General features: G+C 53.1%; 3 protein-coding genes across 33 annotated transcripts; 2 read left to right on the top strand and 1 right to left on the bottom strand.

Moving 5' to 3' along the window:
* Nucleotides 1-429: 429 nt before the first annotated feature.
* TINF2 (TERF1 interacting nuclear factor 2) lies at nucleotides 430-5,858 on the top strand. Of its 8 annotated transcripts, none has more exons than XR_014783980.1 (11): nucleotides 430-592; nucleotides 1,033-1,263; nucleotides 1,561-1,662; nucleotides 1,797-1,898; nucleotides 2,293-2,403; nucleotides 3,178-3,277; nucleotides 3,353-3,506; nucleotides 3,596-3,633; nucleotides 4,345-4,406; nucleotides 4,828-4,972; nucleotides 5,735-5,858. XR_014783980.1 is itself a non-coding variant. In XM_084806567.1 (11 exons), exons 2-11 carry the CDS (start codon nucleotides 1,036-1,038, stop codon nucleotides 5,841-5,843), a joined length of 1,080 nt encoding a protein of 359 aa, XP_084662693.1. In that variant the 5' UTR covers nucleotides 430-592; nucleotides 1,033-1,035; the 3' UTR covers nucleotides 5,844-5,858. The 8 variants fall into 8 exon arrangements, 4 of the variants coding, with proteins under 4 accessions (XP_084662693.1, XP_084662695.1, XP_084662694.1 ...); XR_014783981.1 differs by having other exon boundaries at nucleotides 4,828-4,985; XM_084806567.1 differs by having other exon boundaries at nucleotides 4,828-4,901.
* GMPR2 (guanosine monophosphate reductase 2) lies at nucleotides 5,811-17,293 on the bottom strand. Of its 20 annotated transcripts, none has more exons than XM_084806579.1 (11): nucleotides 16,811-17,293; nucleotides 16,374-16,468; nucleotides 13,670-13,765; nucleotides 10,494-10,613; nucleotides 10,057-10,140; nucleotides 9,703-9,876; nucleotides 8,983-9,064; nucleotides 8,544-8,650; nucleotides 8,121-8,163; nucleotides 7,837-7,996; nucleotides 5,811-6,570 (listed from the first exon to the last, which is right to left on the bottom strand). In XM_084806579.1, the coding sequence occupies exons 3-11, from the start codon at nucleotides 13,754-13,756 to the stop codon at nucleotides 6,375-6,377; spliced, it is 1,053 nt and encodes a 350-aa protein (XP_084662705.1). In that variant the 5' UTR covers nucleotides 13,757-13,765; nucleotides 16,374-16,468; nucleotides 16,811-17,293; the 3' UTR covers nucleotides 5,811-6,374. The 20 variants fall into 20 exon arrangements, with proteins under 20 accessions (XP_084662705.1, XP_084662718.1, XP_084662703.1 ...); XM_084806592.1 differs by having other exon boundaries at nucleotides 5,811-6,121; XM_084806577.1 differs by having other exon boundaries at nucleotides 17,040-17,293.
* An 800-nt stretch (nucleotides 17,294-18,093) lies between these two features.
* NEDD8 (NEDD8 ubiquitin like modifier) lies at nucleotides 18,094-24,669 on the top strand. 5 transcript variants are annotated; one of them, XM_084806565.1, is made up of 5 exons: nucleotides 18,094-18,150; nucleotides 18,538-18,604; nucleotides 22,990-23,037; nucleotides 23,810-23,892; nucleotides 24,146-24,668. In XM_084806565.1, exons 2-5 carry the CDS (start codon nucleotides 18,599-18,601, stop codon nucleotides 24,234-24,236), a joined length of 228 nt encoding a protein of 75 aa, XP_084662691.1. In that variant the 5' UTR covers nucleotides 18,094-18,150; nucleotides 18,538-18,598; the 3' UTR covers nucleotides 24,237-24,668. The 5 variants fall into 5 exon arrangements, 4 of the variants coding, with proteins under 4 accessions (XP_084662691.1, XP_084662689.1, XP_084662690.1 ...); XM_084806563.1 differs by having other exon boundaries at nucleotides 23,795-23,892; nucleotides 24,146-24,662; XR_014783979.1 differs by lacking the exon at nucleotides 18,538-18,604 and having other exon boundaries at nucleotides 18,094-18,484.
* The last annotated feature ends 1,190 nt before the right edge of the window (nucleotides 24,670-25,859 follow it).

Genomic DNA, 25,859 nt, shown 5'->3' with positions numbered 1-25,859 from the left:
TCAATGCTTCGCTGAGAAAAGCGCGAGGGTTTATTCGCCTCAGGCACAACGCGCCTGATAAGGCAGAGATCGAAATACGGACCCATCCGCAGTAACGGGACAATAGCGCCGGACTGCACTGCGTGGTCGCCCAGAGGCTGGCCCGGTGCAGGGGCAACCACGCTCTCACCGTCGGCGGGACCCGCGACCCGCAACATTAGCCGTGGGCTACACTGCAGGGCTGTCGCCAGCCGCGCCGTGCCCGCCACAGCGCCGCCGTCCGGCCAGCGGGGGAATCCCACGCCACCTCCGGCGGGGCGATTCCCGGGACAGCCACCAGGTGCCGCTGCGGCGCTTCAGAGACGACCCGGCGCTGTTGACTCCGAGCGGAAGTGACGTTATCAGCGCGACGGCGTTAGGCGCATCCCCATAGAAACGCACCGGAAGCGCGATTGTAAATAAAATAAATCCCGGGCAGCTATAACGGGGCGCGAGTCGAGGAGCCGGAAACCCGCGCAAGAATCGGGCTCCCTCCTCTCGGCCCAGGGTTTGGGGAGGCGGGAAAGAGAGAAAGGGTGTCTGCCCACCCGGAAGTGAAGCCGTTTAAAAAAGGGTGAGGAGAGGCTGCTGATAGCAACGGAAGGCCGTTGGAAGGAGGGGGCGTGGCCAGGGGCCTGACTTGAGTTGCTCATTGGCGGGTTGGGGAGTACTGGGAATGGAGGGGTGGTGGGGGAGGGGCGGGGGCTGCGGGGGAAGCTGGGTCGAAGGGGCTGGGGAAGGGAGCAGAGGGGCGGGGCTACAGTTTGAGGGGCGGGGCTGTGGAGGGGCGAGGCCACAGCTTGAGTTGGGAGGGGCCTGTGGAAGGGGTGAGGCCAGAAAGGAGGAGGCGGGGTTGCTGTTGTGACCTGTGGGAGGTGGTGCAGCCAGAGGGAGGAGCCTAGAATTGGGGGAAGGCTTGAGAGAGGTTGGCCAGAAATAGCAGCTTGAGTGCAGTTGCCGACCCCCCCCCCCCAGGTTTCTTTCTCCGTCACCCTCTGCTCATTTTCTCCTCAGGTGATGGCAGCCGTGGTTGCGGAGGAAGAGGAGGACGGGGCAGCGATGGCGGCTCCCAACCCCTGCATCGCTTTGCGGCTGGTGGCCGCTGCGGCCTGGCACGTGGTCCAAGAGCGCCAGATCCACAACTTCCCCCATGTGCTGGTGCTGCTGGACGCTGTGGGGGAGGCAGCGCCCAACTTGGTGCACTTCCGGCACCTCGTGAAGCTGCGCCTGGGCCTGCAGGCCAAGGTGAGCCGCCAGCTGATGAGTGCCGTGCGCCCCATTTCTGGGGTGGGAAGCAGGGTACCTCGCGGGCAAGCAAGCGCCTGTCTGCGTGTGTCGTGCTTTGACACTAGTCACAGCTCTGATTGTATCTCAGCTGCATGACTGATCCATTGTCCAATTAGCCAGCTATGCTGGCTGGGGGATTCTGGGAGTTGCCGTCCAACACATCTGAAGGGCGCCAGGTTGGTTTCCCATTCCCCAAGTTGCCTTAGATGGACCCACCTTATACAGGATCATCCCATATATTTTTTTCCCCCTCAGATGATAATGAAAATGCTTCAGGAGAAACAACCACACTGGAAAATCTACGACGCCATTGACACCTACTTTCCAGAGAAGGAGCCTCCACCCCATCCCAAAGCTGTGAGTGCCTGTGTTCTTGTGAATGCAGCCAAAACTTCTACCCTGCGTGCTTCCTCTCCACTGCCCTCCTGGGCTCATCTCTGTGAGAGAGGTGCTTTCCTTGCTTAGGATGCCATGTCTTCCTTTCACCATAGACTGCTCAGGACTTGAAGCTGGTGCAGGCAGCAGAGGAGAACTTCCGGGACTTGGTGTTGGGGTTGCTGAGCAACCCTAGTCACCTGGAGAAGTATGTGCAGGTGAGGCTGAGCAGCAGGGGAACTGTTCCGGGAGAGAGGAAGGGCGAGAATGCTTGAACAATGCAGGGAGGGGGTAGCTTACCTGTGTTGGGCAGGGGGCAGTATCTAAGGGAGGCGACTATAGTTCAGTGGCAGAGTGCCTGCTTTGCATGCAGAAGGGACCAGGTTCAATCCCAGCATCTCCAGTTAAAATATTCAGGTAGGAGGAGATGGGGAAAGATACTTCTCAGCTTGAGACCCTGGAGAACAGGCAGGACTGAAGTAGGTGGATCAAGATCCTGTACCTGTTTAAAACCACTTCCCATCGTTTATTTAGGTGTTCAGAAACAGTGCAGGATTTGCTAGACGGCCTGGTCTGAAACAATAAAGACTCTTATTTTCTCTTGTCTTTCAGGAGCACCTGGAAAATGATTATGGGGAAGCCTTCCTGAGTGTAGTGGAAGAGCTCTTCTATGATTACCTGTGGCAACTGGAGAGCACCCTTCCCGAGCCCCGATTCCAGCAGGTACCATGCAGGAGGAGGAATAGGGCACAGTCTATGAGCTGGCCGATCTGCCGCACATCTGCACATTGCCTCCAAGAGTCCTAGGATGGGCCCCATAGCTCAGTGGTGGAGCACACATTTCACTCGGTCCTTGCTCCTCCAGTCAAAACAGTCCAAGTTAGCAGGGCTGGCAAAGACTCCCTGTCAGAGAGCTGCTGCCCCTTGAGGGTGGATGGGTCAGTGGTACGATGCAGTATCAGGCAGCTCCGTATTCTGACTCGCTACCCTTACTTGCTGCTGCTAGAATTTGGGAAACTCGAATGGATGTGGAAAGCCTGTAAGATCAGGGTTTGATCAGCTATGGAAAGCATGAAGAGGAGATGGGAGGGTTTTAGAAGCAAAGGCGGGGTGGGGAAGATGTGTGATGGGAACTGTTCAGTCTTTTGCAGGTCAGCTGCTGGGTCAACCATGCCAGCTGGCTATTCCATCAACGACCAGAATTAGAAGGTGAAACCTTGACCTGGAGCCCTGTGGGCATTACACTGGGTTGTAAACTCCCCCGACCCCCACCCCCCCAAGTGTGGAGGCTTTCTGCATCCGTTTCGGGGGGTAGGGGAGCAGCTCCCTGAACATGCCTCTTTTTGTACATGCAGCGCTGCCTCTTCTACAGTAATAAATGGTGAGGCTTTTGCAGGCCAGAGAAGAGCTCCAGTTTCAGTCCTCCAAGCTGGATTGGAGCACCGTTCCCACATAAGTCTGCAACCCTGGGCCCTGATTCTTCCTTTCCCTCACCAGTTGTTGGAGGCCGCCTGCATCCAAGGGCCCAGCCAGACTCCCCAGCCGGACTCCCACATCCTCTCTCGATACCTCACAGTCATGGGATACCAGGTCGCAGGTAGGTAAAGAAGAGGGCACTGCACAGCATGGGGCACTTGGCATTGCTTTCCCCACTCTGCTTTCTTTTTTCCAGGGCTTCCTGCACATCTCCCCTCTCCTAGCCGCTCAAGCCCCCCATTCCACAGAGAGGAGGAGCAGGGGCCGGGGACCCCTGAGGCCTGTAAGCTGCAGTCCAGCCCAGGCAGGGCCAGAAGGGAGAGGAGTCACCCACCCTGTGCCCAGGAAGCGTAAGTGCCTCCCCCCACCTCTCACTTCCCTGACCCCCTGACCCTGCTGCTCCTGAACAGCTCACGCTGTCCTCTTTTCCCACCTCCAGGGATTCCCATGGGCACCACGCAGGCAACCAGCAAACAGGTAGGCAGTGCTGCTTCTCTGCATCTCTTTCCTTCAAGTGTGTGTGAGTGTGAGAGAGAGAGAGAGAGAGAGAGAGATTCTGAGAGCTGAATGTATTACGGCCAGTAGCTGGTTTGACCCATGATTCCTTACTTTGCGCTGTTTCTAGTATTCATGTTTGCAAAGAACTTTTGGAAAGCAAGGTTGGCAACCAGGGTTTTTTTCGGGGGGGGGGTTACTTGCCCTGTGCCACTCCTTTTTCCTGTTCCCCAATTGACACTTGCTTCTCCCCACTCCGCTCTTTCCAAGCGCATGTCTGCCCTTCTGGGTTCTCCTCCCACCCCAAGTTCCTAAAATGTCCCCAGATAAGGGGGGTGCAGCTGGAGGTGAAGATCAGGATGTTAATCCCTGGAATTGGATGGGGGCGGGAAGGGGGAGTTAAGAGTGATGTGGCTGCTTGCCTTAGGAATAAGAATAATGGATGAGGAACTAGGCCAGGCAGTGACACACACACCCCTCTAATCCGCTGCCAACTGCTGAACCATTATTTCTTCTGTCTTCATGTTTTTCAAAAGAGGGCAAGAAACCTGTTTTAAGCAAAACACTGAGATGCCCAGTCCATCCTTGTTCTACCGGCGTCCTCCCCAGGAGGCTACGTAGGCTTGGCTGTAGGGGGAGGTGAGGAAATGCATGAGAGAGGCAAGTGCCCCCAACCCTCTCCTCTCTCTCCAGATGACGCTGGGGACATTGTGCTGGATTCAAGCAGTGAGGGGGGCAACTCCCCTTGCAAGCAGGTGAGGAGATGGTCCAAAGAGGGGCTCAGCGAGATAGCAGAAAGGAGAGCGGGCCTGGGCCTGAGGAGGCCAAGGATGGGAGGGGTTGATGGGGGCTCTGGCAGGTTTATGAGAGGGCTGATGGAGTGGCTGTGGGGCTGCTGTGAATCCTTTGGCTCAGCCCTGGTTCCCAGGTCCTCCTGCAGCCTTCCCCAACTTGGTGCCCTGCAGATGTGTTGGACTACAACTCCCAGCATCCACTTCCTGTTTCCCCTGTGTTGTGCTAGATTGCAATCTCCTCCATGCAGGGAGCAGCACCTCTCAGTGCCACAGGAAGGCAGGTTGCACGGGGCTCTGCCTGGGGCTCCTCTGGGCCTGGAGGGGTGCGGTGCTGCTTGGAGGGGTTCCAGCAGCCGTGACCATCCCCCCCTCCCCCTGACAGGGAGAATACCAGTGCACCCGCTACAACACGCTCATCCCCACATTCCGGGAGCACCTCAAGGACAGCAGGAGTCCGTGAGTGACCCCCCCTCCGCGGCAAGGGGCTCACCCTTCAGCACGGGCCTGGGAGTCTTCTTCACGCTGAGGTCCTACCCACTTGTACGCAAATCTTTGGGGGCTGCATGCTTGCGGCACATGGGACTGAAGCTACATCTATATACACGCTTACATGCATCGCCTGCCTGCCTGCCTCCCTCACACACACTCCATCCGTCCTCTCCTGAGCGCAGCTACACAGATAAACACATACCTCATAGCAAATGCCTATCGTCTCCTTTTGGACCGTGCGGCAGCTCGAGGAATGCCACTGAGCCAGATTTCTATTGTTCCTAGCACCAAAGCACAAGTGCAAATAAACCTCAAAGATTAAATCATCTCCCTCAGGCTAATCCTGAGCACTGTCTCCCTCAAATCACCTGGGCTCTCTTCTGGAGTCCCGTATCTTCAGGGCGCTGCTAGAACTGAATGGGGACCAGCATGCTGAGGAGGCGGCTTGGAATGGCAGCCCCTGAGGGAAGGCTGTGCCAGCTTTGCTGCTACGCAGCTGTGTCCTTCGGGGCCTGCTGCTTCATTGGGCTCTGGGCATGGGGGCAGGGGGGTGGAGTCAGCTCTCCACCAAGCTGTCTCCTCTCTCCCCTCCCCTCGGGCCAGGGAGGGAAGCCTTTTGGAACCAGCGCTTCAGGTATGCCCAGAGCCTTGAGATGGGGATGCTAATGCAGCCGGCTTTCCAGGCGAGGTGGCACTTCAGTGGAGGAGCAGGGCCTCAGCAGCCCAGATGGGGAGGCTTTGCTGGCTGACAGTTCCCCACCCCTGCCCTAACATATTCCTTTCTTCCTCCCTTTCTGCAGGTGTGCTAACTCTTCAGGAACATCTCCTGCAACATGGCGGCCGCCTCTGACCACACACAGACACACAAATCGCAGCTCCTGCAAGCCACTTCAGAGCTTTATTCAGTAAACACTGTCAAAGTTTCCAATAGATTTCTCTGTTGTCTTTTCCAGTCTCTCCTGGGGCAGGAGAATGGATGCTCTGTCCCCTGTCTCCCAGAGGGGAGGGGGGCCCTGCTCCCCTTTGACTTGGTCTCAGGAAACAAGGATGGAATCGGGTAACGCAGACTCCACTTTGAGAGCATGATGTTTGAGAAGCATTATACAAATGTCATAGTAAAATAAATTGGTAGACCCATCCATTCTCCTCCATGCATCGAGGGCGGGGGGGAGGTAAATCAGCCTACACTGGAATGAGCAAGGAATGCCATGAAGTGAAAGGAGTCTGGCAGGAGGGGCGACAGTTCAGCTGGCGGACAGCAGGAGGGGGCAGTGGCCGTATCTGCATTTGGTCAGCACCAAGTATGGGTGGTGTAAACCGATTACTCCCCACACGGCCACGCCATCCTGTATGACTTGTCCACCTGCTTGAAATCCCACAGTGAGAGGCTGGGGCTACCCAGAAGCAAACGTCGCCTTTGGGGAAAGGAGGGGGTCGGGGTCAGGGTTTGTTTGCTTCGCCGAAGATGGGGTTGGCTTGCTGGGTGACCCGGATGAAAGTGGTCCTGCGGCTCAGCTCCTTCAGCTTGGCGGCCCCCACGTATGTGCAGGTGGAGCGGATCCCGCCCAGGATGTCCCTCAAGGTGTGTTCCACGTCGCCCTTGAATGGCACTTCCACCACCTTCCCCTCGGATGCCCTGCAGGGCAGAGGTACACCTTAGAGGGGAGGACTCCCCATCCAGAGCATTTTGCAGATGTTAGAGGGACCAGCAATTTCCCCCGCGTCACATCAACATTAGATCCACCCAGTCCTGGCACCAGAGTTTGTACATCCAGGGAGTCATTGAGGCCCCTTGCCTTATTGTACCATCTCTTGCATTTCATGCTTAGTTTCCATCAAAACAAAGATATTGCTGGATTGAAAATGCCACAGTGACTAGAACTATGAGCCCAAGACTGAGCTGGTTCCTTGAAACTGGGATGTAAATTCAGATGTTCTCCTGTAGTACTTCCCTTGGCCTGGCAGGCTGCTTGGCTTCCTGGCTCATAGTCCCTTTGCATTCCATGGTCTACCCAACTGTGCTTAACTACGCCCTAGGCCCTATGAGTTTTTCTCCCAACTTTTTCATTTCCCTCACAAAAGCTGTTCTTCAGCATTCCATTGCTGACAGACTTTCTTTCAGCAGTCGGGAGTTTTATGAGCATTCTGTGACATCTCACAAGCTGTACTTATGGCTCCCAGCCAAGGGACAGCTCGTTCGCTCTCATCATACATAATAACAGCAATGCAAGTTCTCCAAGTGCTGGTCCTTATGTAGCCAAAAAACCACCACCCACCCACCGCTGGCTCAGGGGCTCCCCAAGATTTACAGAACTACCAAAAAAAGTTTGGAAAACAAACTACTAAAGGGAGGGGGGTAAAAACCAAAACAGCTTGATGAAGACCGAGCACACTCAGTAGCTGAAAATGTGGGCTGTTGAGCTGGGAAGGGGGAAGGGAAGGGAGAATCCTGGAAATAGCACAGCTCTCCACATGAGAAGATTTTATTCCACTTGTTCCCACTGATGTTCAGGAGCTCGTGCCTACCGTTTTGTAGCCAAAATGGCACCACCCACACACAAGAAGGGAGGTATCAGAAAGCCCTGAGATTTGAAAAAATTGATGCAAAAAACTGGGGTGGGGGGTGGACCTCCAAAATCATACAGTGAGGACTGAGTATGCTCAGTAGTCACACACAGCTGACTACTGAGGGGGGCGGGGAGGAGAGAAAGATGGAAAACCAGAGGGGAAATGGAATGGCATATGCTGGAGGAGGGCATGGCTGGTTCCCTGAAGAGGAGTTCTACGCTGCAACATTTTGTTGCAGGCTGAACTTGCTTTATTATCAGCAGGGCAGGAATGAATATTAAGTGGATAGAAGAGGAGGAAATGAGGAAGCATTAACCCTTTCCTGCCATCATACCTGTATTCAGCAACACCCCCTGCGTACTTCTTCATGGACACCTCAGAGCTCATGCCATAAAAAAGCCTGTACTTCTTGCCCCCTTTCTCGATGAGATCTCCGCCAGACTCGGTGTGTCCAGAGAGCATCCCCCCCAGCATGACAAAGTCCGCACCAGCACCTGTGACAGGAATGGAACCGGAGTGGTGTGAGCAGAGCACTGAAGCAGCCATTTCTTGCAAGAGGCAAAACTCAGAACTGCCCCAGCAAATTTAACTAATGAAATGGGAAGGATGGAATTTTACCAAAAGCCTTTGCCACGTCCCCTGGGCAGCTGCAGCCTCCGTCCTGTAGAAGAGAGGATGCAAGAACAGTCTCCACTTCCCACATTAACGTTCTGTTACGGCTGCAACCCTAAGCACCGCTAAACAAACAAAGCGGCCAAGGAAATGGCGACCACCTCGTCCTCAAGGCTGGGAAACCTAAGCTAGAGAGACGTCACAACTGGAGGCCGTATCTGTCCTGAAACCCCAACGCAGTTCTAAAGCTCTTGTCATCGTCAGGGTTTCCTCCCCTCCCCCTCCAGCTGGGGAAAGTTGTTCTGAAGGGTTCCAGCGTAACCAGGGGCTCTGCCTGAGTTCAGAATTAGGCCCTGTGACTCCTTCCAGCCCCTTCTCTAGCCCTCTGGACCCAATGTGGACCCCCGCCCTTGGCGCTGGGCTTCTCACCGAGATGATGTGCCCGTTGAGGCCATGAGCGGCATCAGCACACTCCATGACGGCGCTGAGCTGGGGGTAACCCACCCCCGTCTTCTTCCGCGTGGTGCAAACTGAGCCTGGACCGAACCAAGATGGAGCAGTTTGAGTTAGCCAGATGCCAGCAGGTGGTTTGGAGTGGGAGTGGGAGTGGGAGTGTTCAGGGCCCCATCTCCCCACCTCCCCACTTACACCCCCCTCCCTGCCCCCTGCAGGCCCCAGAAAGAAGTGGCCCTCTTTAGCACCCCACAGGCATGACTGGTCTTCTCCCCATCCAAGTAATAAAGATGGGTGTGTCCCTTAAATTGGGATAACCCCACCTTGAACCCAAAATGGCTGAACTCCCCTCCTCCCGCAATAACCCAGGGAATGGTTTGACCCGATCTGTGAAATGCACCCCTCCGCTACTCACCCGGTCCGATCCCCACTTTGATGATGTCGGCTCCAGACAAGATGAGCTCTTCCACCATCTCCCCTGTCACAACGTTCCCGGCCTGTGGGGACAAAAGAGACCGCCAATGTGGCCGGAAGTCTGGTGGGGCCAAGAAGCCTGACTTGGGTGAAACGCACCGTGGCGGGGCACGCAGGCAAAGTCTGAGGCTTTGCATTGCCATGAGGTGGTGATACTGTGGAATGCCACCATGATGGTGTCTGAGGGGAGTGAAAAACAGTCCCCCTAAGGATGACTTAGGAGGAGGAGGATGGAACAGGCAGGTCAGGGAAGACCAGAGCATACCTCTGCACCCCACCAGTGTGAGGGCCTTCTCTGCTGTAGCACCTGGTTGTGGAATGCCCTCCCCTTGGAGGCCCGATTGGCACAGATGTTAGTTTTGCTTCAGCGCCAAGTTAAACATGGCTTTTCACCAAAGCCTTCGAAATTGAATGGAATTCCCTAAAGTTGCACACTGTTTTAACTGTCTTTTTTTTGTTTTAAATTTTCTAATTGGTATTAATTTGTTCAATGGTTTAATATCCTTTTAGCTGTTTAAATTATTCATTGTTTTAATATCCTTTTAGCTGTTTAAATTATTCATTGTTTTATACTGTTTACATTGATGTTATCTGTATGCTGCCCTGAGATCTTAATGATGTAAGGTGGCATACAAATGTTTTAAATAAATAAAATAAATACCATGATGGTGTGATCAGGAAAGCGCTTGTGGACGTCTTTTACAAACTGGACAAAGTGTTCCGAGTAGCCATTGGCCACGTCCAGGCAGATGTAGCGCACCCGGGGCACCGCCTCCAGGATCCGCTCCAGCAGTTCAAAGTCCAAGGGCCCAGTGCCTGAACTGGCTGCCACATTCTGGGGAGAGGCACCGGGACAGAGGGTTAACAAGAGATGAAATGGCAAAGATTGGGGGGTGGCGGTGGTGTGGGGGGGGGAGTGAGGAAGGGGTGCTATTCCCCAGAGCCGCCAAAGGGAGACCCAGGAGCTGCCGCGTGCTCCGCTGAAGCCAAGGTGAAGTTCGCAGCATCCCCTCACCTGGAGACAATCTGGGTTCTGAGCTGCAAACTCCTTCCACTCGTCCAGACTATAGTGTTTGTGGACAGCAGTGAAGAGCGAGAACTGCGGGGACAGGAGGACACGTTTGGGGCCTTTTAGGCCGAAGGGAGGGAGGAAAATACTACAAATAAATGCCATGAATGAAAAAGGGAGGCTGAGAGAATGAGGGGAAAGAGAACGGCACCACAGGAGCTGGGAAGTGGAGATTAGGTCTGATATTTGGCATCCACGCTTCCCACATCCACCCCTTGGTAGTCCCTTTACTGCAGAAGGGCAGAGGGCGATCCTGATAGAGAACTCCAGGCTGAGGAGCGGCCAATAACCAGAACTCGTGGCCATGAAGGAAGCTGTGGTAGCTGCAGCAGGGAGCCCTCGGTGTGGCGCAGCAGGCCAGGATCTCCTGACCACAGCCGCACCTTGCAAAGGGCCTTGGCCATCTCAAAGGTGCCCACGGTGTCCATGTTGGCCGCGATGATGGGGATGCCGGTGTACGTCTGCTTGGAGTTGCGGAATATAAAGGACCTCATGAGATCCACCTAGAAAAAGGGGCAAAACAGAGAGCCTTGGGAATGACATGGCCCCCCAAGACCGCATCGGTCAGGGGTCCCCAACACGGTGCCCGCGGGGACCACCAATGGTGCCCACAAAACTCTCCGAAAAAGGCCTCTGCGGGAGCCTTGACAAGCTGCTACTAGACAAGAGCGGCTAATGCCGCCTTCTTGGTGGCTGTTCCCAGACGCTGGAGTTCTCTGCCGGGGGAGGCTAGGGTCACTCCCTCTCTGTCGTTTGGCACCATCAGGCAAATACGTTTTTCTTCAGGCTGGGGAATGCTGGGACTTGTCGGACCTTTTTCTGTCTAAACATGCATAGGATTGCGCCCTTAACTGGCTGGTGCTGTTCATTTCTTTTATGGCTGTCTTTTCAATTATGTCAGTATTGCAACTGAAACTCTCCCCATGACCTGAGTTCGATCCCAGCAGAAGCTGGGTCCCAGGTAGCCGGCTCAGGTTGACTCAGCCTTCCATCCTTCCGAGGTCAGTAAAATGAGCACCCAGCTTGCTGGGGGAAAGGTAGTCACAACTGGGGAAGGCAATGGCAAACCACCCCGCTACAGTCTGCCATGAAAACGCCAGCGAAAGCGGCGTCCCTCTAGGGGTCAGCAATGACTCGGTGCTTGCACAGGAGGAACCTTTCCTTTCAATTATGTTTGAAATTTATTTGCTTTTATGTTACATTTTTAACTAAGACTTTGTTTTTAATCTGGATTTTATCGTCAGCCACCTCGAGCACCTTCTTTTTTTTCTTTTCTTTTTTGCAGAAAGGCAGGATATAAATTAAATAAATACTGGGCTGGATGGACCAACGGATACAATTAAATGTAAGTCCTACTTCGAGTAGACCCATTTATTTATTTATTAATTCATTTATTCATTCATTTCATTTCTATACCGCCCAATAGCCGAAGCTCTCTGGGTGGTTCACAAAAATTAGAACCAAACAGCACACAGTAAAACAATTTAAAATATATAGAACATTAAAGCCACAATAGAACAATGCAACCGCAATAAAACCTAGCAAAAAGCAGGAGTTTAAAATACCGATTTAAAACAGCAAAGCTAAAAGTTCAGAAAGCTAAAATGCTAAAATGCCTGGGAGAATAAAAAGGTCTTCACCTGGCGCCAAAAGAAATACAATGTAGGCGCCAGGCGAACCTCGCTAGGAAGCTCATTCCAGAGCTGGGGTGCCGCAGCAGAAAAAGCCCTCCTCCTAGTAGCCACCCGCCTCACTTCCTTTGGCAGGGGCTCACGGAGGAGGGTCACTGACAATGATCTTAAGGTCCAGGCAGGCACATATGGGAGGAGGCGATCCTTCAGATCACCTGGCCCCAAGCCGTTAAGGGCTTTAAATGTTAATACCAGCACTTTGAATCGGGCCCGGAAATGGACTGGCAGCCAGTGCAGCTGGAAAAGTACTGGCGTAATATGAGCTCGCAGGCCAATCCCTGTTAACAATCTTGCTGCCCTATTTTGGACCAGCTGAAGTTTCCGGACCGTTTTCAAAGGCAGCCCCGCGTATAACGCATTGCAGTAATCCAGACGAGAAGTTATCAGAGCATGGATAACTGTAGCTAGGCTCTCTCTGTCCAGATAAGGGCGTAGTTGGTATACCAGCCTAAGCCGATAAAAAGTGCTCCGTGCCACTGAGTCCACCTGTGCCTCAAGTGACAGTTCTGGATCCAAGAGCACCCCCAAACTATGAACCTGATCCTTTAGGGGGAGTGCAACCCCCTCCAGAACAGGTTGAATATCACCTAGCCGGGCAGACGAACCACCCACTAACAGTACCTCCGTCTTGTCTGGATTGAGTTTCAGTTTATTGGCCCTCATCCAGTCCATTACTGTGCCCAGGCCCTGATTCAGAACAGCCACTGCCTCACCTGGGTTTGATGAGAAAGAGAAGTAGAGCTGGGTGTCATCCGCATATTGATGGCACCTCAGCCCACACCTGCGGATAAGCTCCCCCAGCGGTTTCATGTAGATGTTAAAGAGCATAGGGGATAAAACAGAGCCCTGTGGAACCCCATGGCACAATTGCCATGGCACAGAGCAATAATCCCCCAGCACCACCATCTGGAATCGGCCATCCAAGTAGGAGCGGAACCACTGCAGTGCAGTGCCTCCAACTCCCAACCATTGAAATGAATGAGACTTAAGTAAGTTGTGGCTAACTTACTTGAGGCCCACCTAGTGCCAACATTTCTATCTTTTCAGTGCCAGGTTAAGACCTCTCTCTTCTCCCAGGCATTTGGCAGCATATGATAAGTTTAATCAATCCTGGATTGTCTTGTGGTTGTTTGCTTGAGATTGCTTGTTTGAAGTCGTTTTAGATATATGTTCTCTTGTATATATTGTCTGTTCGTGTGTTTTTAATGTAAATGACTTTTAATCTCTGTATACTGTATTTTAGTGTTTTTGATCTTTGTAAACCGCAGGAAGCTTTGGCTATTGGGCTATTATTATAGTTAATAATAAATAACTTAAGTCCCATTCATTTCAATGGGTCTCCTCTAAGTAGGACTTATGTTGCATTTTACCCAATGAAGCCTTCGCTTAAGGCACCTTTGTATGCTCGCTCTGTAACTCACAGCTGGGCAAATTGTGGCCCTCCAGATGTTTGTTGGCCTACAACTCCCATGATCCCTCACCATTGACTATGCTGGCTAGGGCTGATGGGAGGTGTAGGCCAACAAGATCTGAAGGGCCACAAGTTGACCACCCCTGCTCTAGGTGAAGCCCCTAAATAGATGTTGCTGCTTTTTCTTAGTGCTACAATGTTTCTTAGTGCTACAATCCAACGGGAGAGGAAAACTCTCAGAGACAGGAAGCCCAGGCAGAGACGTGTGGTGGTAGTGGGGTGCTGTCGCATACCCCTCCCAATCCCAGTTGCTGGGAAATATGAGGGGGGGGTGCTATTGCTCTCACACTCTGCTTGTGGGCTCCTCATTGGGGCTTTGGGCTGGCCCCTGTGGAAACAGGACGCTGGACGAGACAGGCTGTAGGTCTGCCAGAGGAGTCCCGAGGACTGTTCTCACCTCGCTGCGGGACTTGAGCGTGCTCCGTTTGGGCCTCAGGAGGACATCCTTGAAGTCTAACTTAATGTCATTATCGATGTGCGGCATCTTGGACCCCTGGAAGAAAACCAAAGGGATCAACCCCGGGAACTCTGGGGCATAAATCCTACCCAGTTCTGCCCAGGGCTGTGAATATCAATCAGTAGACAACAATTTTACTTAAATAACCCAAGAGGCCAGTTGCTCTCAATGGAATTTTTGAGGGTCACTTTTGAGGGTCTCCCCTAGAACAGCTTTCCCCAATCTGGTGCCCTCTTGAGGTGTTGGATTTCAACTCCCATCATTCTCAGCCAGGATGGCCAATGGCCTAAAACACTGGGGTCCTCTCTATCCTGTGCTCATTAGGAAGGCCCTGTAGCGTGGGCTTCCTTGACCTCTTTGCTGTGAAAACCTCGCTCAAGACCAGCCAATCCTTCCTGCCCTGCAGACTAGGAGAAGAGAACGGTGTAAGAAACCCCAGGGATGGTGCTGATATCAGGACCAAGATTATGGGGTTTAGTTCCTTAGGAACGCCAGCCTGCAAGGCTTGCTTTGATCCATATTCATCAGGACTTTTTTTTTTTTGCTGTGGAAAACAGAGTGAATGAGGTCTTCTGTAAGATGAGTTAGTTTAGGACAAATATTGCATCAGGAAGCCATGGGCTCCGGCGATCAGATGTCAAGGGCTGAAAAACACAGATTGGCTTCAGATGACAGGGTAAATACATCACAGCCCCTAAGATAAGCACATGCCCTCTGGCACAGGCAGCACCATTCCTGAATGTATGTTACTCTTCATAGAAGTAAGTATTCCCTCATTACCCTTTGCATCACCTACTATTACCTACTTGGCCCCCTGGAGTTCTGCAGAATGCCCCTCCCCGGCCCCACTCCTTCCCCCAACTACCGACTGGTGATTTCCCAGATCTTGTGCGTTTTTTTCCCCTATTCTACAAGGCTGAAATGCCTCTCCTAAGGCTTAATGACTGGCAGAAAGAGCTTTCTGCTAAAATATGAAGGAATGTTTGGTATTTTAGCCCCGCCCCTTCACCTTTGGCCCCACCCACCACTGGAACGTGGCCCCCAAGAGCTTCTCCAAAATTCGGCCCTTGAGCTAAGAGAGATTCCGTACCCTTGCCCTCCTGGTTATGATCCAGTTGCAGCTTGCCAGGATGAGAGGTTTGGGTGGGTGAAGCCTAGCCTAGCCTGGATCCACGCTGTACCTTAAGTGGTACACAACTTCTTATCACTTGCGTCACTGGAGTACATCAAAGGGGTCAGCTTGGCGAGAAAAGGTATAAAAGGCCCAATGGTAGCCTGTGGTCTTGGTCCAGCCTGGTCCATCCATCCAGGGGCTGAGAGCCTTCTGAAGACCACACTTACACTTCTCCAGTGCCTAAGACATCTCACCTCCCCCTCAGTTGGACGTGATTATGGTCAGGACTCTCCTTGGGGATTCCTCCTCAGAGGAAGAGCTTGACCCTTCAGAGCCAGGTGTCCCCAGAGAACAGGTTGCCTCAGAGAGCCTGGCCCTGTCCAAGATGGTCCTGGCCCTTCAGGGCTGAGGCCTTCAGCTCTTCCTCCTTGAGAGGTAGAAAACTCAACTGCTGAGGCAGAGAGGGCTGCCAAGTGGCCACCTAGTCCCTGAAGAGGCAGCCTAGGGTGGCTCCTTTAAGAAGTGTTTGGCTACCAAAGAGGGCTCCTCAGGAGAAAGGGACTGTTCTGGAGCAACCCCTATAACGTGATGCAGCTGAGCCCTGGGTGGAGCTCTGGTAACACTAGCTATATCAGCGCCCACTTGTAACTGGAGAGCTGCTGGAAGCAACATCTGGTTTTGGTATCCTGTTTTCTCCTTGGTGCTGTGTGGTTGGATCTCTGTGCTATGGACCCCTGGACCTGACTCTGTTTTCGGACTGTGTTTTTACCTGATTGAGCTCCTAGCTTTTCATCTTGGCTGCACATCAGAACTTGCTGTGGAAAACCCCCAACATGACTGGTAAAACTGTGCTTGACACTTACCTGCTAAATTGACTACTCTATTGTACATATCCCTGTATTTTCTTAGCAAAGAGCCAGGAGTCAGTTTAGAGCAGGACAACTGCTCAATTGTACAGTGTTTTAATTGTGTGCATCCAATAAAAAGTTAAACTGCATCTTGAGTCTGTGTTCCTTTGAGTCAATCCTTCCTGAGAGCCAGTGTGGTGTAGTGAAGAGAGTGTTGGAGTGGCAGCCAGGAGATCTGGGTTCTAGTCCCCACTTGGCCATGGAAGCTCACTGGGTGACTTTGGGCCAGTTACAGACACTCAGCCCAGCGTACCTCACAGGGTTGTTGTTGTGAGGATAAAATGGAGAGGAGGAGGATGTAAGCTGCCCTGGGTTCTTTGCAAGAGAGAAAAAGGCAGGATATAAATGCAAGCAATACATAAATCCTTATCCTTGGGCTAGTAAAAGAACAATGAAATGCTTGCAGTGGTTGAGACCCTGCCAGTTGGGGGTGGAATTCTATGGGGCAACTACCTGCCTGTCACTGGCATTCATTAAAGGTAATGAATGACACACTTGTTTATTCTTTGAACACTATTTGACTCTTACGTTAGTACAGCAAGGAATTAAAAACGTAAAAGATGAAGGATAGCCTTCCTTGTAACAAGTAGTACTTTTGTTATTAAAGCGTAAGCCCTCTTACCGTTGGTGAACTAAGTTGCTTCCAGGGAGCACGGCTTGCTAGGGTCTGGCCTGTGCTCAGCCTCTGGCTCTCTTCCAGTGCTTCATCTCAGGCCACTGTGAAAAACACTCCACGTTATACCTCCCATCTTCGCATCATACCTGAACCTCTGCTCCCAATCAACCGCTTCCTGACTCTACAACCAGTCTCCAATAGTACCTCTAAACCTGCCACCCACTCTCCTGTCTCCGTTCCCATCAGCTTAAGACACACCACCGCAAACGTCTGACCTGCCACTTCCTCTGCCCGTATTAAGACCTGCGTTGTCATCGCTAGGTTTGCTGCATATCTGTGCCACCTCAATCTGCCAGCAGCTCCTCCCTCACCCCAACACAAGTGGAGACTTTAGCGAGGAGGCCTTGCTTCGCTACGCCTTTGCTCCAAATCCCTGCAGCTACCTTCTGGCTCCAAGGCCGCCACCACACTCTCATACTTCTGCGCAAGCACACATCCGGCTTCGAGGTTCGGCCACGCTTACGAGGAAGCCGCCTCTCCCAACACCAGCTGGATGCCGTTCCACATAGGCTGAGATGCAAATAGAATCTCAGCCTACCTGGGTCCCGGCAACCCCAGCGCGCGCCCCCTTTTGCGACGCTGCGCTACGATGCCAGCACAGGTCATGCCAACCTTGCGCCGCTGTCCAGGGCCCCCAACCCACTCATCACTGAGAAGGTGCTCTTCGCATCAGAAATGTTGGGTTTATGGGGGGCTAATGGGAGGGGCCCTAGCTGCACCCCACTTCCGCTTCTCCCCCGTCCCCTTGCCAACACTTCCGCTTCTCCCCCGTCCCCTTGCCAACACTTCCGGTTGTGCGTGGCTACCCGCTGCCAGAAGAGAGGGGAGCGGCCGGCGCGAGCCTCCTTTCTACAGCGAATGATTCTACCCGGCTCCTCCCCCGCCCCGCCCCGCCCCGCCCCGCCCCCGTTTTACTCCGAGCAGTGCCTTATGGAAGACGTAGTCTTGGCCCTGCCTCCCTATAATGGCAAAGCGCACTAATATGACTACAACTCCCGTAAAGCAGCGCGCCTGATGTTATCGAATGGCGAGTCACGCGCGTGCCGACGAACCCGCCAACCAATCAAATCTGAAGGCTTCCCGCACGAGAACGGAAAGACTACTATTCCCAGCAGCCCGCGCGCCGTACACTGCCCAGCGTTCGGACGTGTTCTGCCGCAATACCTGCCGGGCAACGTAGTCCGATTGACAAGGCCCAATGTCCGGTAGAAGTATTTACGAGCGATTGCGTAGGAATGGGAATATAGGGGGAAACCACATGCGCGTCGGTACCGAGTTTAATTTCCACAGTATGAAAGAAAGGCCGCGGAGGAGTCGCGGGCCTCACGGGAAGCTTCGCCCGTCGCCCTCAGTAACAGAAGGCCACCCGTGTGGAAGACCGCATCTCCCATGGTGCACTGCGGAGGGGGGCGGGGGGGAGGAAAAGTGGGCGCTGGGACCGTTCCTCGAGCAGGGATTGAATCGCCGACGAGAGGCAAGGGCGGTATTCGGAGCCCTGAACCTCTTCGCCGTTTCTTCCGCGGGGAGCTGCCGAGCCGTTTCCGCGCTACCCCTTTAATTTCGGGGGTGGGGGGCGCCGGAAGTGACGTCACAAGGCGCGAGCGAGCGAGTGAAAGGCCCCGCCCGCCCAAGCTGCCCCCCGGTTCTGCTTCCGAGGTCGGAGGTCGGGCGCGGCGCGGCTGAGGGAGCGAGGAGCTTGGTCACGATGCTGATCAAAGTGAAGGTGAGGGAAGGGGCCTCGCGGGGCCCGCTCGGCCGCAAGGCACGGCGGGACAGCGCCGGCCCGGCCCGGCCCGGGGCATTGTGGGCGGCTGCAGGCGCCCCTCCGGCCCGGCCCGCCCGGGGTGGGGAGAGGCCCCGCGCCACCGGCGGGCAGGAGTCAGGCGGGCGGAGCTCTTCCCGTCGCCGTGCCGGGGCGCCCCCTCCTTGGCTGCCTTCCGCCCGCGCAACGCGAGCCAGGGAGAAAAGCGGCGCTCCTCGGCTCGCTCGGGGGCCACAGGCCTCTGTCGAGCCCTATCATTCCTGCCCTCGCGTAATAACTCCAGCAATAGCATGTGGTAATCTACTTTCTGTCTGTCTGTTTGTGTTTACATCCTGCCATCCCGCCAAGGAGCCCAAGGCAGCTTAGATGCTCCTCCTCCTGCACCTGTTCATTTCATCCTCACAACGACATGCAGGTCAGGCTGAGAGTCGGTGACTGCCCGAAGGCACCCAGTGAGCGTCACGGCCAAGTGGGGCCTGGAGCCCAGGTCTCATGAGTCCCAGCCCGACACTAACCACTGCAGGCAGGGGGAGGAAACCTGGTGCCCTGTAGGTGTCTTGGATGACAATTCCCATAAGCCCCAGCCAGCATGGCCAATGGCCAGGGATCGGGGGCCAGGCCTACCCCTGAATTAGGGCAGCAGCTTTATTTGTTGTTCAGTCATTAAGTCGTGTCCGACTCTTTGTGAGCCCATGGACCACAGCACGCCAGGCCTTCCTGTCCTGCGCTCTCTCCCGGAGCGTGCTCAAGTTCATATTCATTGCATCGGTGATGCTATCTAGCCATCTCATCCCCTGCCGTCCCCTTCTCCTTTTGCCTTCAGTCTTTCCCAGCATCAGGGTCTTTTCCAGGGAGTTTTCTCTTCGCATTAGGTGGCCAAAATATTGGAGCTTCAGCTTCAGTATCTGTCCTTCCAATGAGCACTCAGGGTTGATTTCCTTTAGGATGGACTGATTGGACCTCCTTGCAGTCCAGGGGACTCGTAAGAGTCTTCTCCAGCACCACAGTTCGAAAGCATCAATTCTTCGGTGCTCAGCCTTCCTTATAGTCCAGCACTTTTATTTAGGCTGACCCAAATGTCACAGTGTGGAAGCTTTTGAGTCCTCCAGAAGTCAGGCTAAATGGTAAATAAAGCAAGAGCTAGTAGACAGGAGGAAAAAAAGCTGACTCAGATTTAAGCCCTGGAGTTTGCTTTTAGTTGCGGCCTTAAGATGGGAAGTGGGAGAAGGTAGCAGACACTGAATTTGTTTATTTCTATACCACCCAATAGCCCAAGCTCTCTGGGAAGTTCACAAAAAAGTAGACTACGCTGATACAGTAGATTAAAGTGTTAATGAGGCTAGCATTCTAAACTGCCTCTCAGTTAGAAAATTAATCTCTGGGCGGTTTGCAACTATAGCATAAAAGCACAATAGAACATAGCAGTAGTCAATGGATTGTGTCCAGATTTGTTTATGCTTGGACTAGAGTCATTGAAATCAGTGGGATTTAAATTGGTCATGGCTAACTTAAGTCCTGCTGATTTCAATGGGTCTAGTCTGAGTATAACCAAATCTGGGCCCAGCCCAATAAAATTAAAGTTTAAAAGGCAGTGGTAAAGCAGTTCCAAAACTCCCAAATGAAAACTGCATTTTCAAAACTCTCATCAGAAATAGTATTCTGAGTGAAAAGTCTAGAGCCCAGTGTTGGGCTTGCAGTTGAAATTGATGCGGTTCACCACTTCATTTTTACCCCACAGTTGCATGACAGACTCAAAAGTTGGTGTCGAACAACCAGCTGTGAAACTGTGGAGTAAACACTGAGTTGTAACTCCCCACCAATTTTACCTGGAAATCCAACATTGAATTCTGGAGTTAATCGCTGAAGATAATTGTTTTAAGCATTTTAGGGGATTTGTACATTATTTAGGGTGCAGTCCTATGGGTTGTGCCCTCAATTATCATAAGCCCCCAAACTCAGAGGCTTACAATCATCCTATGCAGGGCAGGAGGAGGGCGGTGGCAATTGTCGCTCCATGCTCTTCTTGCCCTGCATTTTCACTAGATGGATGATTTTGCCTGTCTAGCTGGGGCTCTGTGGAGCCAGGCGGAAGGAAGCTGGGGCAGCCAGAAGATTCTTCATAAGCCAGTTGCCCCAGTCTCCCCACACACACAGGACCTCCCCCTTTCCCTCCTCTCCATGCTCTCATTTGCAAAGGGGAGCGGGCAGGGAGCTCAGACTCCTGTGTTCAAGTTCAGAGCACTGCCTCCAGCCTCAGATCCACGAATCCAAAAAATCCTATGCCCTCCTACCCACCCACCCACCCCGACGCTGTTTAGGGGCCATAGGACTGCTCCCTCCATGGAATGACAAAATTTAATGGAATGACAGAATGTATGTATTTTGGCATATTTTGTAATGTAATGCACTATACTGCATCATAAAACATTATGCATATTCATAATATGTTTATGGACTTCTACACCTGCTTAAGGCACAGGAGGACCTGGAGTTGTGACTTCAGAAAGAAGGTGGCAACCCCTAATATTGCATAACTAGTACTGTCGCTAATGCTGCTTTTCTTCAATCCTTGTGCATTTATGTTATTCAGTGCTATGTACCGCTGTACAGCAAAGCCCTCTGAGCAGTTTACAGTAAAACACAATAAAATATATATACAATGAAAACAGAGTGGGCAAGGAATAAAAAAAGAAGGCTCCATCTAAAAATCTAATTAAAAGCACTTCAAAATAATAAAGAAGTGTTTTCTCCTGTCACCTGAAGCCTGGAAGGGATAATGCCAAGTAAAGCTACTTGGACAGGGAGTTTCAGAGCTGGGGTGCCCCCACCAAGAAGACTCTTAAGTCTCGCAGCTCCCAACTATACTTCAGATGGAGCACTCACTGCATGGTGTTGGGGAAGAACTCATGGGAAGATGGGGGCGGGGGTCCAAATAGAGAGAACTAGGCCAAGTGCTGGCTCCTTCCATTGCGTTTGGAAACAAATCAATAATCATTGTAGATCTTCTAGAACTGGTGTTAAAAACATAAGAAGAGCCTTGCTGGATCAGACCAAGGGCCATCCAGTCCAGCATTCTGTTCACAGAGTGGCCAACCAGCTGTCGACCGGGAACCCACAAACAGGACACGAGCGCAACAGCACCCTCCCACCCAAGTTCCCCAGCAACTGGTGTGCATGGGCATATAGCCTCTGATACTGGAGGTAGCACTTAGCCATCGGGACTAGTAGCCACGGATAGCCTTCTTGTGTGACCTCCTGTTAAAGCCATCCAAATGGGTGGCCATCGCTACATCCTGTGGCAGCGAATTCCCTAATTTGACTGTGCGCCGTGTGAAGAAGCCCTTCCTTTTCTCTGTCCTAAATCTCCCACCATTCAGCTTCATAGGATGACCCCAGATTCTAGTATTGTGAGAGAGAGAAATGTCTCCCTGCCCACTTTCTCCACACCACGTCCCTCTATCCTGTCTCCCCTGACCCGCCTTTTTTCCCGGCTAAACACTCCCAGCTGTTGTAACCTTTCCTCATAGGGGGGTGGCTCCAGGCCTTTGATCATCCTATCACAGAATTGTAGGGATGGAAGGGGCCTGCAACACCATCGAGTTCAACCCCTGTGGTCCTAGCAGCCTGCGCACGTTAACATTCTTGTAGCTGTATCTTGTAACAGTTGGCGCTTCTGGACTGTCTTCAGAAGCAGCCCTGCATAGCTAGCATTGCACCAATCCAATCTAGAGGTTATCCTGGGATGAATTAGGGACACACGACCCTGTTCATTGACGAGAGGGCACAGCTGGAAAGACACAGTCTAGCCACAGATATGGCCTGAGATGCTAGGAGTATCCCCAAGTGAAGTGTGGTGAAACCAGGGCTGCTGCCCCCTTTCTCCTTGGCGTGGCCGCTGCACAGCAGGCAGCACCTGCAGCCGTTTCCTCCCCTTGCCGGGCTGCTGCCAAGTCACTGTGTGAACCCTGAGGCTTGCTGATGTTTGGGCCGTGCTCCAAGAGCCCTGTGCTCTGGGAAATGCTAATGCCGCCATTTTCTGTTGATGTGAAGGGACTCGCTTGCAAGCAGCTGTGTCCAGGATGTCAGCAATGGTGTGCGGTGCCCTTGTCTCTTCCCATGTTCTTTTGCTGCCCCAGTGTGTGATGGAGAAGCTGCCAGCCTCCCGCCCCCTCGGATCTGTAGCGAGGATGGAGAATGGTGGAGAGAAGTTGGCTCCCGTTTCAAATCTAAGGGACAGCTAAGCCCAGTGGAAGGAGCCAGGGATGCTGGCAAGGGGGCATTTTGGAATACCATCTTCAGCCCTCACGCTGAAGCATGTTGGGAGAAGGAAACAATACGTTCTGGTTCAGAGAGGAGGGTTATAATCAATCATGCACGGGGAGGGGGGCGCTTAAGAGCTGAGATCTTAATGCAGAATGGGAAATGGGGAGCGGGGGTGGCTTTGATGTGAGTTTGTGAAAGGCTGTGAGGAAGGATCGCCTGCTCTCAAATGGTATTCAGTCCCACCTTTCTTATGGTTGGAGCGGGGGGATAATTGCTGAGCTGCAGCCTGGATGCCGAGGAGGAAGCTGAGTCGTGGCGAGAAGTCAGTAGACCTGCTTGCTTGCTGCACTTCCACCGATCCCTTGAGGGAGGGTTGCGGACTGTGCCGCGAAGGGGCGCTTGGACCGAGGGCTCGGGGCAAGTTGGGGCGCTGGCCGAGGGCCATGTTCAACTGTCTTGGGTGCACAAAGTCACGGCTCCTCGAGCACTGGGGGGGCTTGTGGCTGCCTGTGCTGAGGCCTCTCTCTTTCGTTTCAGACGCTAACTGGGAAAGAGATTGAGATCGACATAGAGCCCACGGACAAGGTAAATCCTCAGGCAAACATGTAGCTGCTGCTGGTTCGGTTTCCTGCCTTTCTCTAAAACACACAGCTCCCTAGGAGGGCCTGTGCTTCTAGGAGGCGATGAGGAGCCTGGCTGTCCTAGTGCAGAGAAGGGGTCAGTTTCCCTGCCTTGGTATGAGGGGCTGATGTGTGCTGTTGTGGACCCCCTCCTCTCCCCGACCCCCTGGATAACTTCAGTTGTGGGGGGAAGGCGGTTTAGCTTCTCCTTGCTAGGATCAGCTCCTCCTGTGGTGGGTGTGTAGCCAGTATCAGCACCGTCCTCTGTTTGGCCTGGGCCAGCCGTCCCCAATCCGGCACCCTCCCGATGTGTTGGACTACAACCCCCATCATGCCTGGCCAGCATAGCCAGTGGTTGGGGTTATGGGAGTTGTCATCCCAAATTTCTGGTGGGTACTAGGTGGCCTGCCCCTGCTTTGGCCTCTTATCTGCTGGACGGCCATCTTGTTTCTGCCATCACAGCAGCTGAGCTGCCTGACTCCCCGCAGGCTTCCTTTGCCCTTGGGGGCAGCAAAGGGGAGTGAAAGGCAGGCAAGCGGCCTGCTTCTTTCCTCAGCTAGAGAGCTTACGGGGAAGTTGCTGTTTCTCAGCCAGACTGACCCAGCAAGAATGGTCGGAAGGTGTAAACGTTACGCCATTCGCTGTGCCTTGACTGCATCCAACCGATTGAAGCTGCAAACTGCTCTGGGTGGACGGTGACTTTTCTCTGTCTCTTTCCCCCGCCCCGTCCCCTCGAGGTGGAGAGAATAAAGGAGCGCGTGGAAGAGAAAGAAGGCATCCCGCCCCAACAGCAGCGGCTCATCTACAGCGGCAAGCAGATGTGAGTTGGAGGGGAGGGGTGGCTCTCTCCTGATGCATTGTGGGAGACTCACGCCGTCTTCGTAGGGCGACTAGGATAGAAGCATATCCTGTTCCGGTGCGTTACAGGACAGAGGCTTTCCTTTTGCAAGAATCCCCCCCTTCAAATGGACAGTCACACTATGCCCTGGTGTATTATGTGCCCGGTTCCTTGAATAGGCCTGGCGCAGCTAGAGCGGCTGCAGACCCTAACCCCAGCCTTTGTCTCTTCCCAGGAATGATGAGAAAACTGCAGCTGACTACAAGATCCAGGGCGGCTCTGTGCTTCACTTGGTCTTAGCACTACGTGGGGGAGGCCTGCGATGATGGAGCATCCACCCCCAGTGTGCCCCTCTCCCCCAACCCTCCCCCAGCCCCCACAAAGGACAGATCAAACCTTTGACGTGCAGGAAGCAATTGGGCTGTACGTAACTACACTCCCAGGGGCTTTCTTCCTCCTGGTTCCGGGAAGAATGGCCGCTGCCTTCCGGGATCTTCCACAAGCTGTCATTTGGGAGAGGCGCTCTTAGGAGTGGGTGTCCTAGGTTAACTTAATAGGGGTTCTGCAGTACCTCACTGGCCCTGGTTCTCCTCCTGCATTTCCACCCTGGCGGCTTCTTAAATGCTTCTTACTCATCGGCTGTGTGTTTTTTTTGTCACTGTTGTTCAGATGTCTCTTCCCCTCCGTTGGAATGGCTAAATGTTTAAATAAAAGTGTTTCACAACCGTTGTGGGTCCTTGTGAGATGTGTTGACTCTGGATTTGTGTGTCTGTTGTTTTTTTGAGGGATCCCTCAGCTATAATTTTGGGGAAGGGAGATCTTCTCCAGAGCCTTCAAGAAAGTTCAGTCCTAGAATGTGTTAGCCTGGAACTGGATCTGTACCCATTCCTTTTCACCTGGAACCTGTAGTTCTGTGAAGGAGTGGGTAGGGCTCATAATTTGCCCCTTCACTAAACTGCAGATCCCAGGATCCTTTGGGAGAAGCCATGACTGTTACACTGGTATCTGACTGATAGACATTTGTAGTGGAGCTGTGCCTCCAATCTAGTTTCCCTTAGGGTGGGGGTGTTGGACCTCTTTCCGTCCGGGGGCCAAATTCAACTTCAGAGATGCCTTCCCAGGGCATGGTCCAGTGGTGGGTGGGATCAAAGGCAAAGGGGGTGCGGCAAAAATGCAAATAATAGCATTATAGTAGCTGAATTCTCTTATAGTCAGTAACTCAGCCTTCAGAGAGGCATTTCAACCTTTTAGAAGGGGGGGGACTACACAAAAGCCAGGGAAAATGGGTGTGGCCTTCAGGCAGACCTGGTGTTCTCCACCCCTGCTTTGGGGAGATAGGGGCAGGGGCTGGCTGCGATATTTTGGTATCGGACGGAATTCCCCCAGGTAAGCTTCACTGCTTATCCTGGACTTCCTGAAGGCCTTTTCCTTGCAGTGTCTAGCTTGGCTCACTTGCCTGAGCCATCTGAAGCGATGTGCTCTGCACGGACTGTGATAAGCTACCTGCACAGACTGATAGGCTATGATGCGTTTGTGCCATCACTCTCCTTGTGGCTAATGGTGGTATGGCTCAAGGCATGGAATGCGGCTTTTGTGGAAAGCAGCCTTCCCAGTACAGGGCTAACTTGGGGGGCCCCTTCTGGGAAGGCGGGCAGTGTGTTCACCAGCACACCTTCCTCTGCTTAAGCTTCCAACACACTTCTCAGAAGTCTCTGACTCACAAGTCTGGCTGGCCCTTTGATCTAAGCCTGTTCTCAGCTGCTCGAATTGCTGCATTCAGAGCTGCCGGAGGTAAACGTACTGATGCTGGAGAGGTGAAATATTTATTAGGCAAAGCTTATGAAGTCTTCCTTGGATTCTCAGGGAGCCTCAATCTGGGGCCTTCCGGATGTGTTGGGGCTACAACTCCCAGCATCCCTGGCCATGCTGCAGGGAAGGCTGGGTTATAG

The sequence above is a fragment of the Heloderma suspectum genome, chromosome 6, assembly GCF_057233095.1.
Source record: "Heloderma suspectum isolate Gila_16-S chromosome 6, 16-S_ref, whole genome shotgun sequence".
NCBI lineage: Eukaryota > Metazoa > Chordata > Lepidosauria > Squamata > Helodermatidae > Heloderma > Heloderma suspectum.
Note: the sequence above shows the minus strand (reverse complement) of the source record. Positions and strands in the feature narration are given on the sequence as shown.

Coding starts and splice junctions, on each gene's coding strand:
- TINF2 (XM_084806567.1), top strand. CDS start 1,036: ATGGCAGCCGTGGTTGCGGAGGAAGAGGAGGACGGGGCAGCGATGGCG. Junction 3,634..4,344: donor CGCAGGCAACCAGCAAACAG/GTAGGCAGTGCT, acceptor CTCTCTCTCCAG/ATGACGCTGGGGACATTGTG. Junction 4,902..5,734: donor CTCAAGGACAGCAGGAGTCC/GTGAGTGACCCC, acceptor CCCTTTCTGCAG/GTGTGCTAACTCTTCAGGAA.
- GMPR2 (XM_084806573.1), bottom strand. CDS start 13,756: ATGCCGCACATCGATAATGACATTAAGTTAGACTTCAAGGATGTCCTC. Junction 10,614..13,669: donor CGCTCAAGTCCCGCAGCGAG/GTGAGAACAGTC, acceptor CCCTTTTTCTAG/GTGGATCTCATGAGGTCCTT. Junction 8,651..8,982: donor CAAAGTGGGGATCGGACCGG/GTGAGTAGCGGA, acceptor GGTTCGGTCCAG/GCTCAGTTTGCACCACGCGG.
- NEDD8 (XM_084806562.1), top strand. Junction 23,038..23,794: donor ACATAGAGCCCACGGACAAG/GTAAATCCTCAG, acceptor CTCTTTCCCCCG/CCCCGTCCCCTCGAGGTGGA. Junction 23,893..24,145: donor ATCTACAGCGGCAAGCAGAT/GTGAGTTGGAGG, acceptor GTCTCTTCCCAG/GAATGATGAGAAAACTGCAG.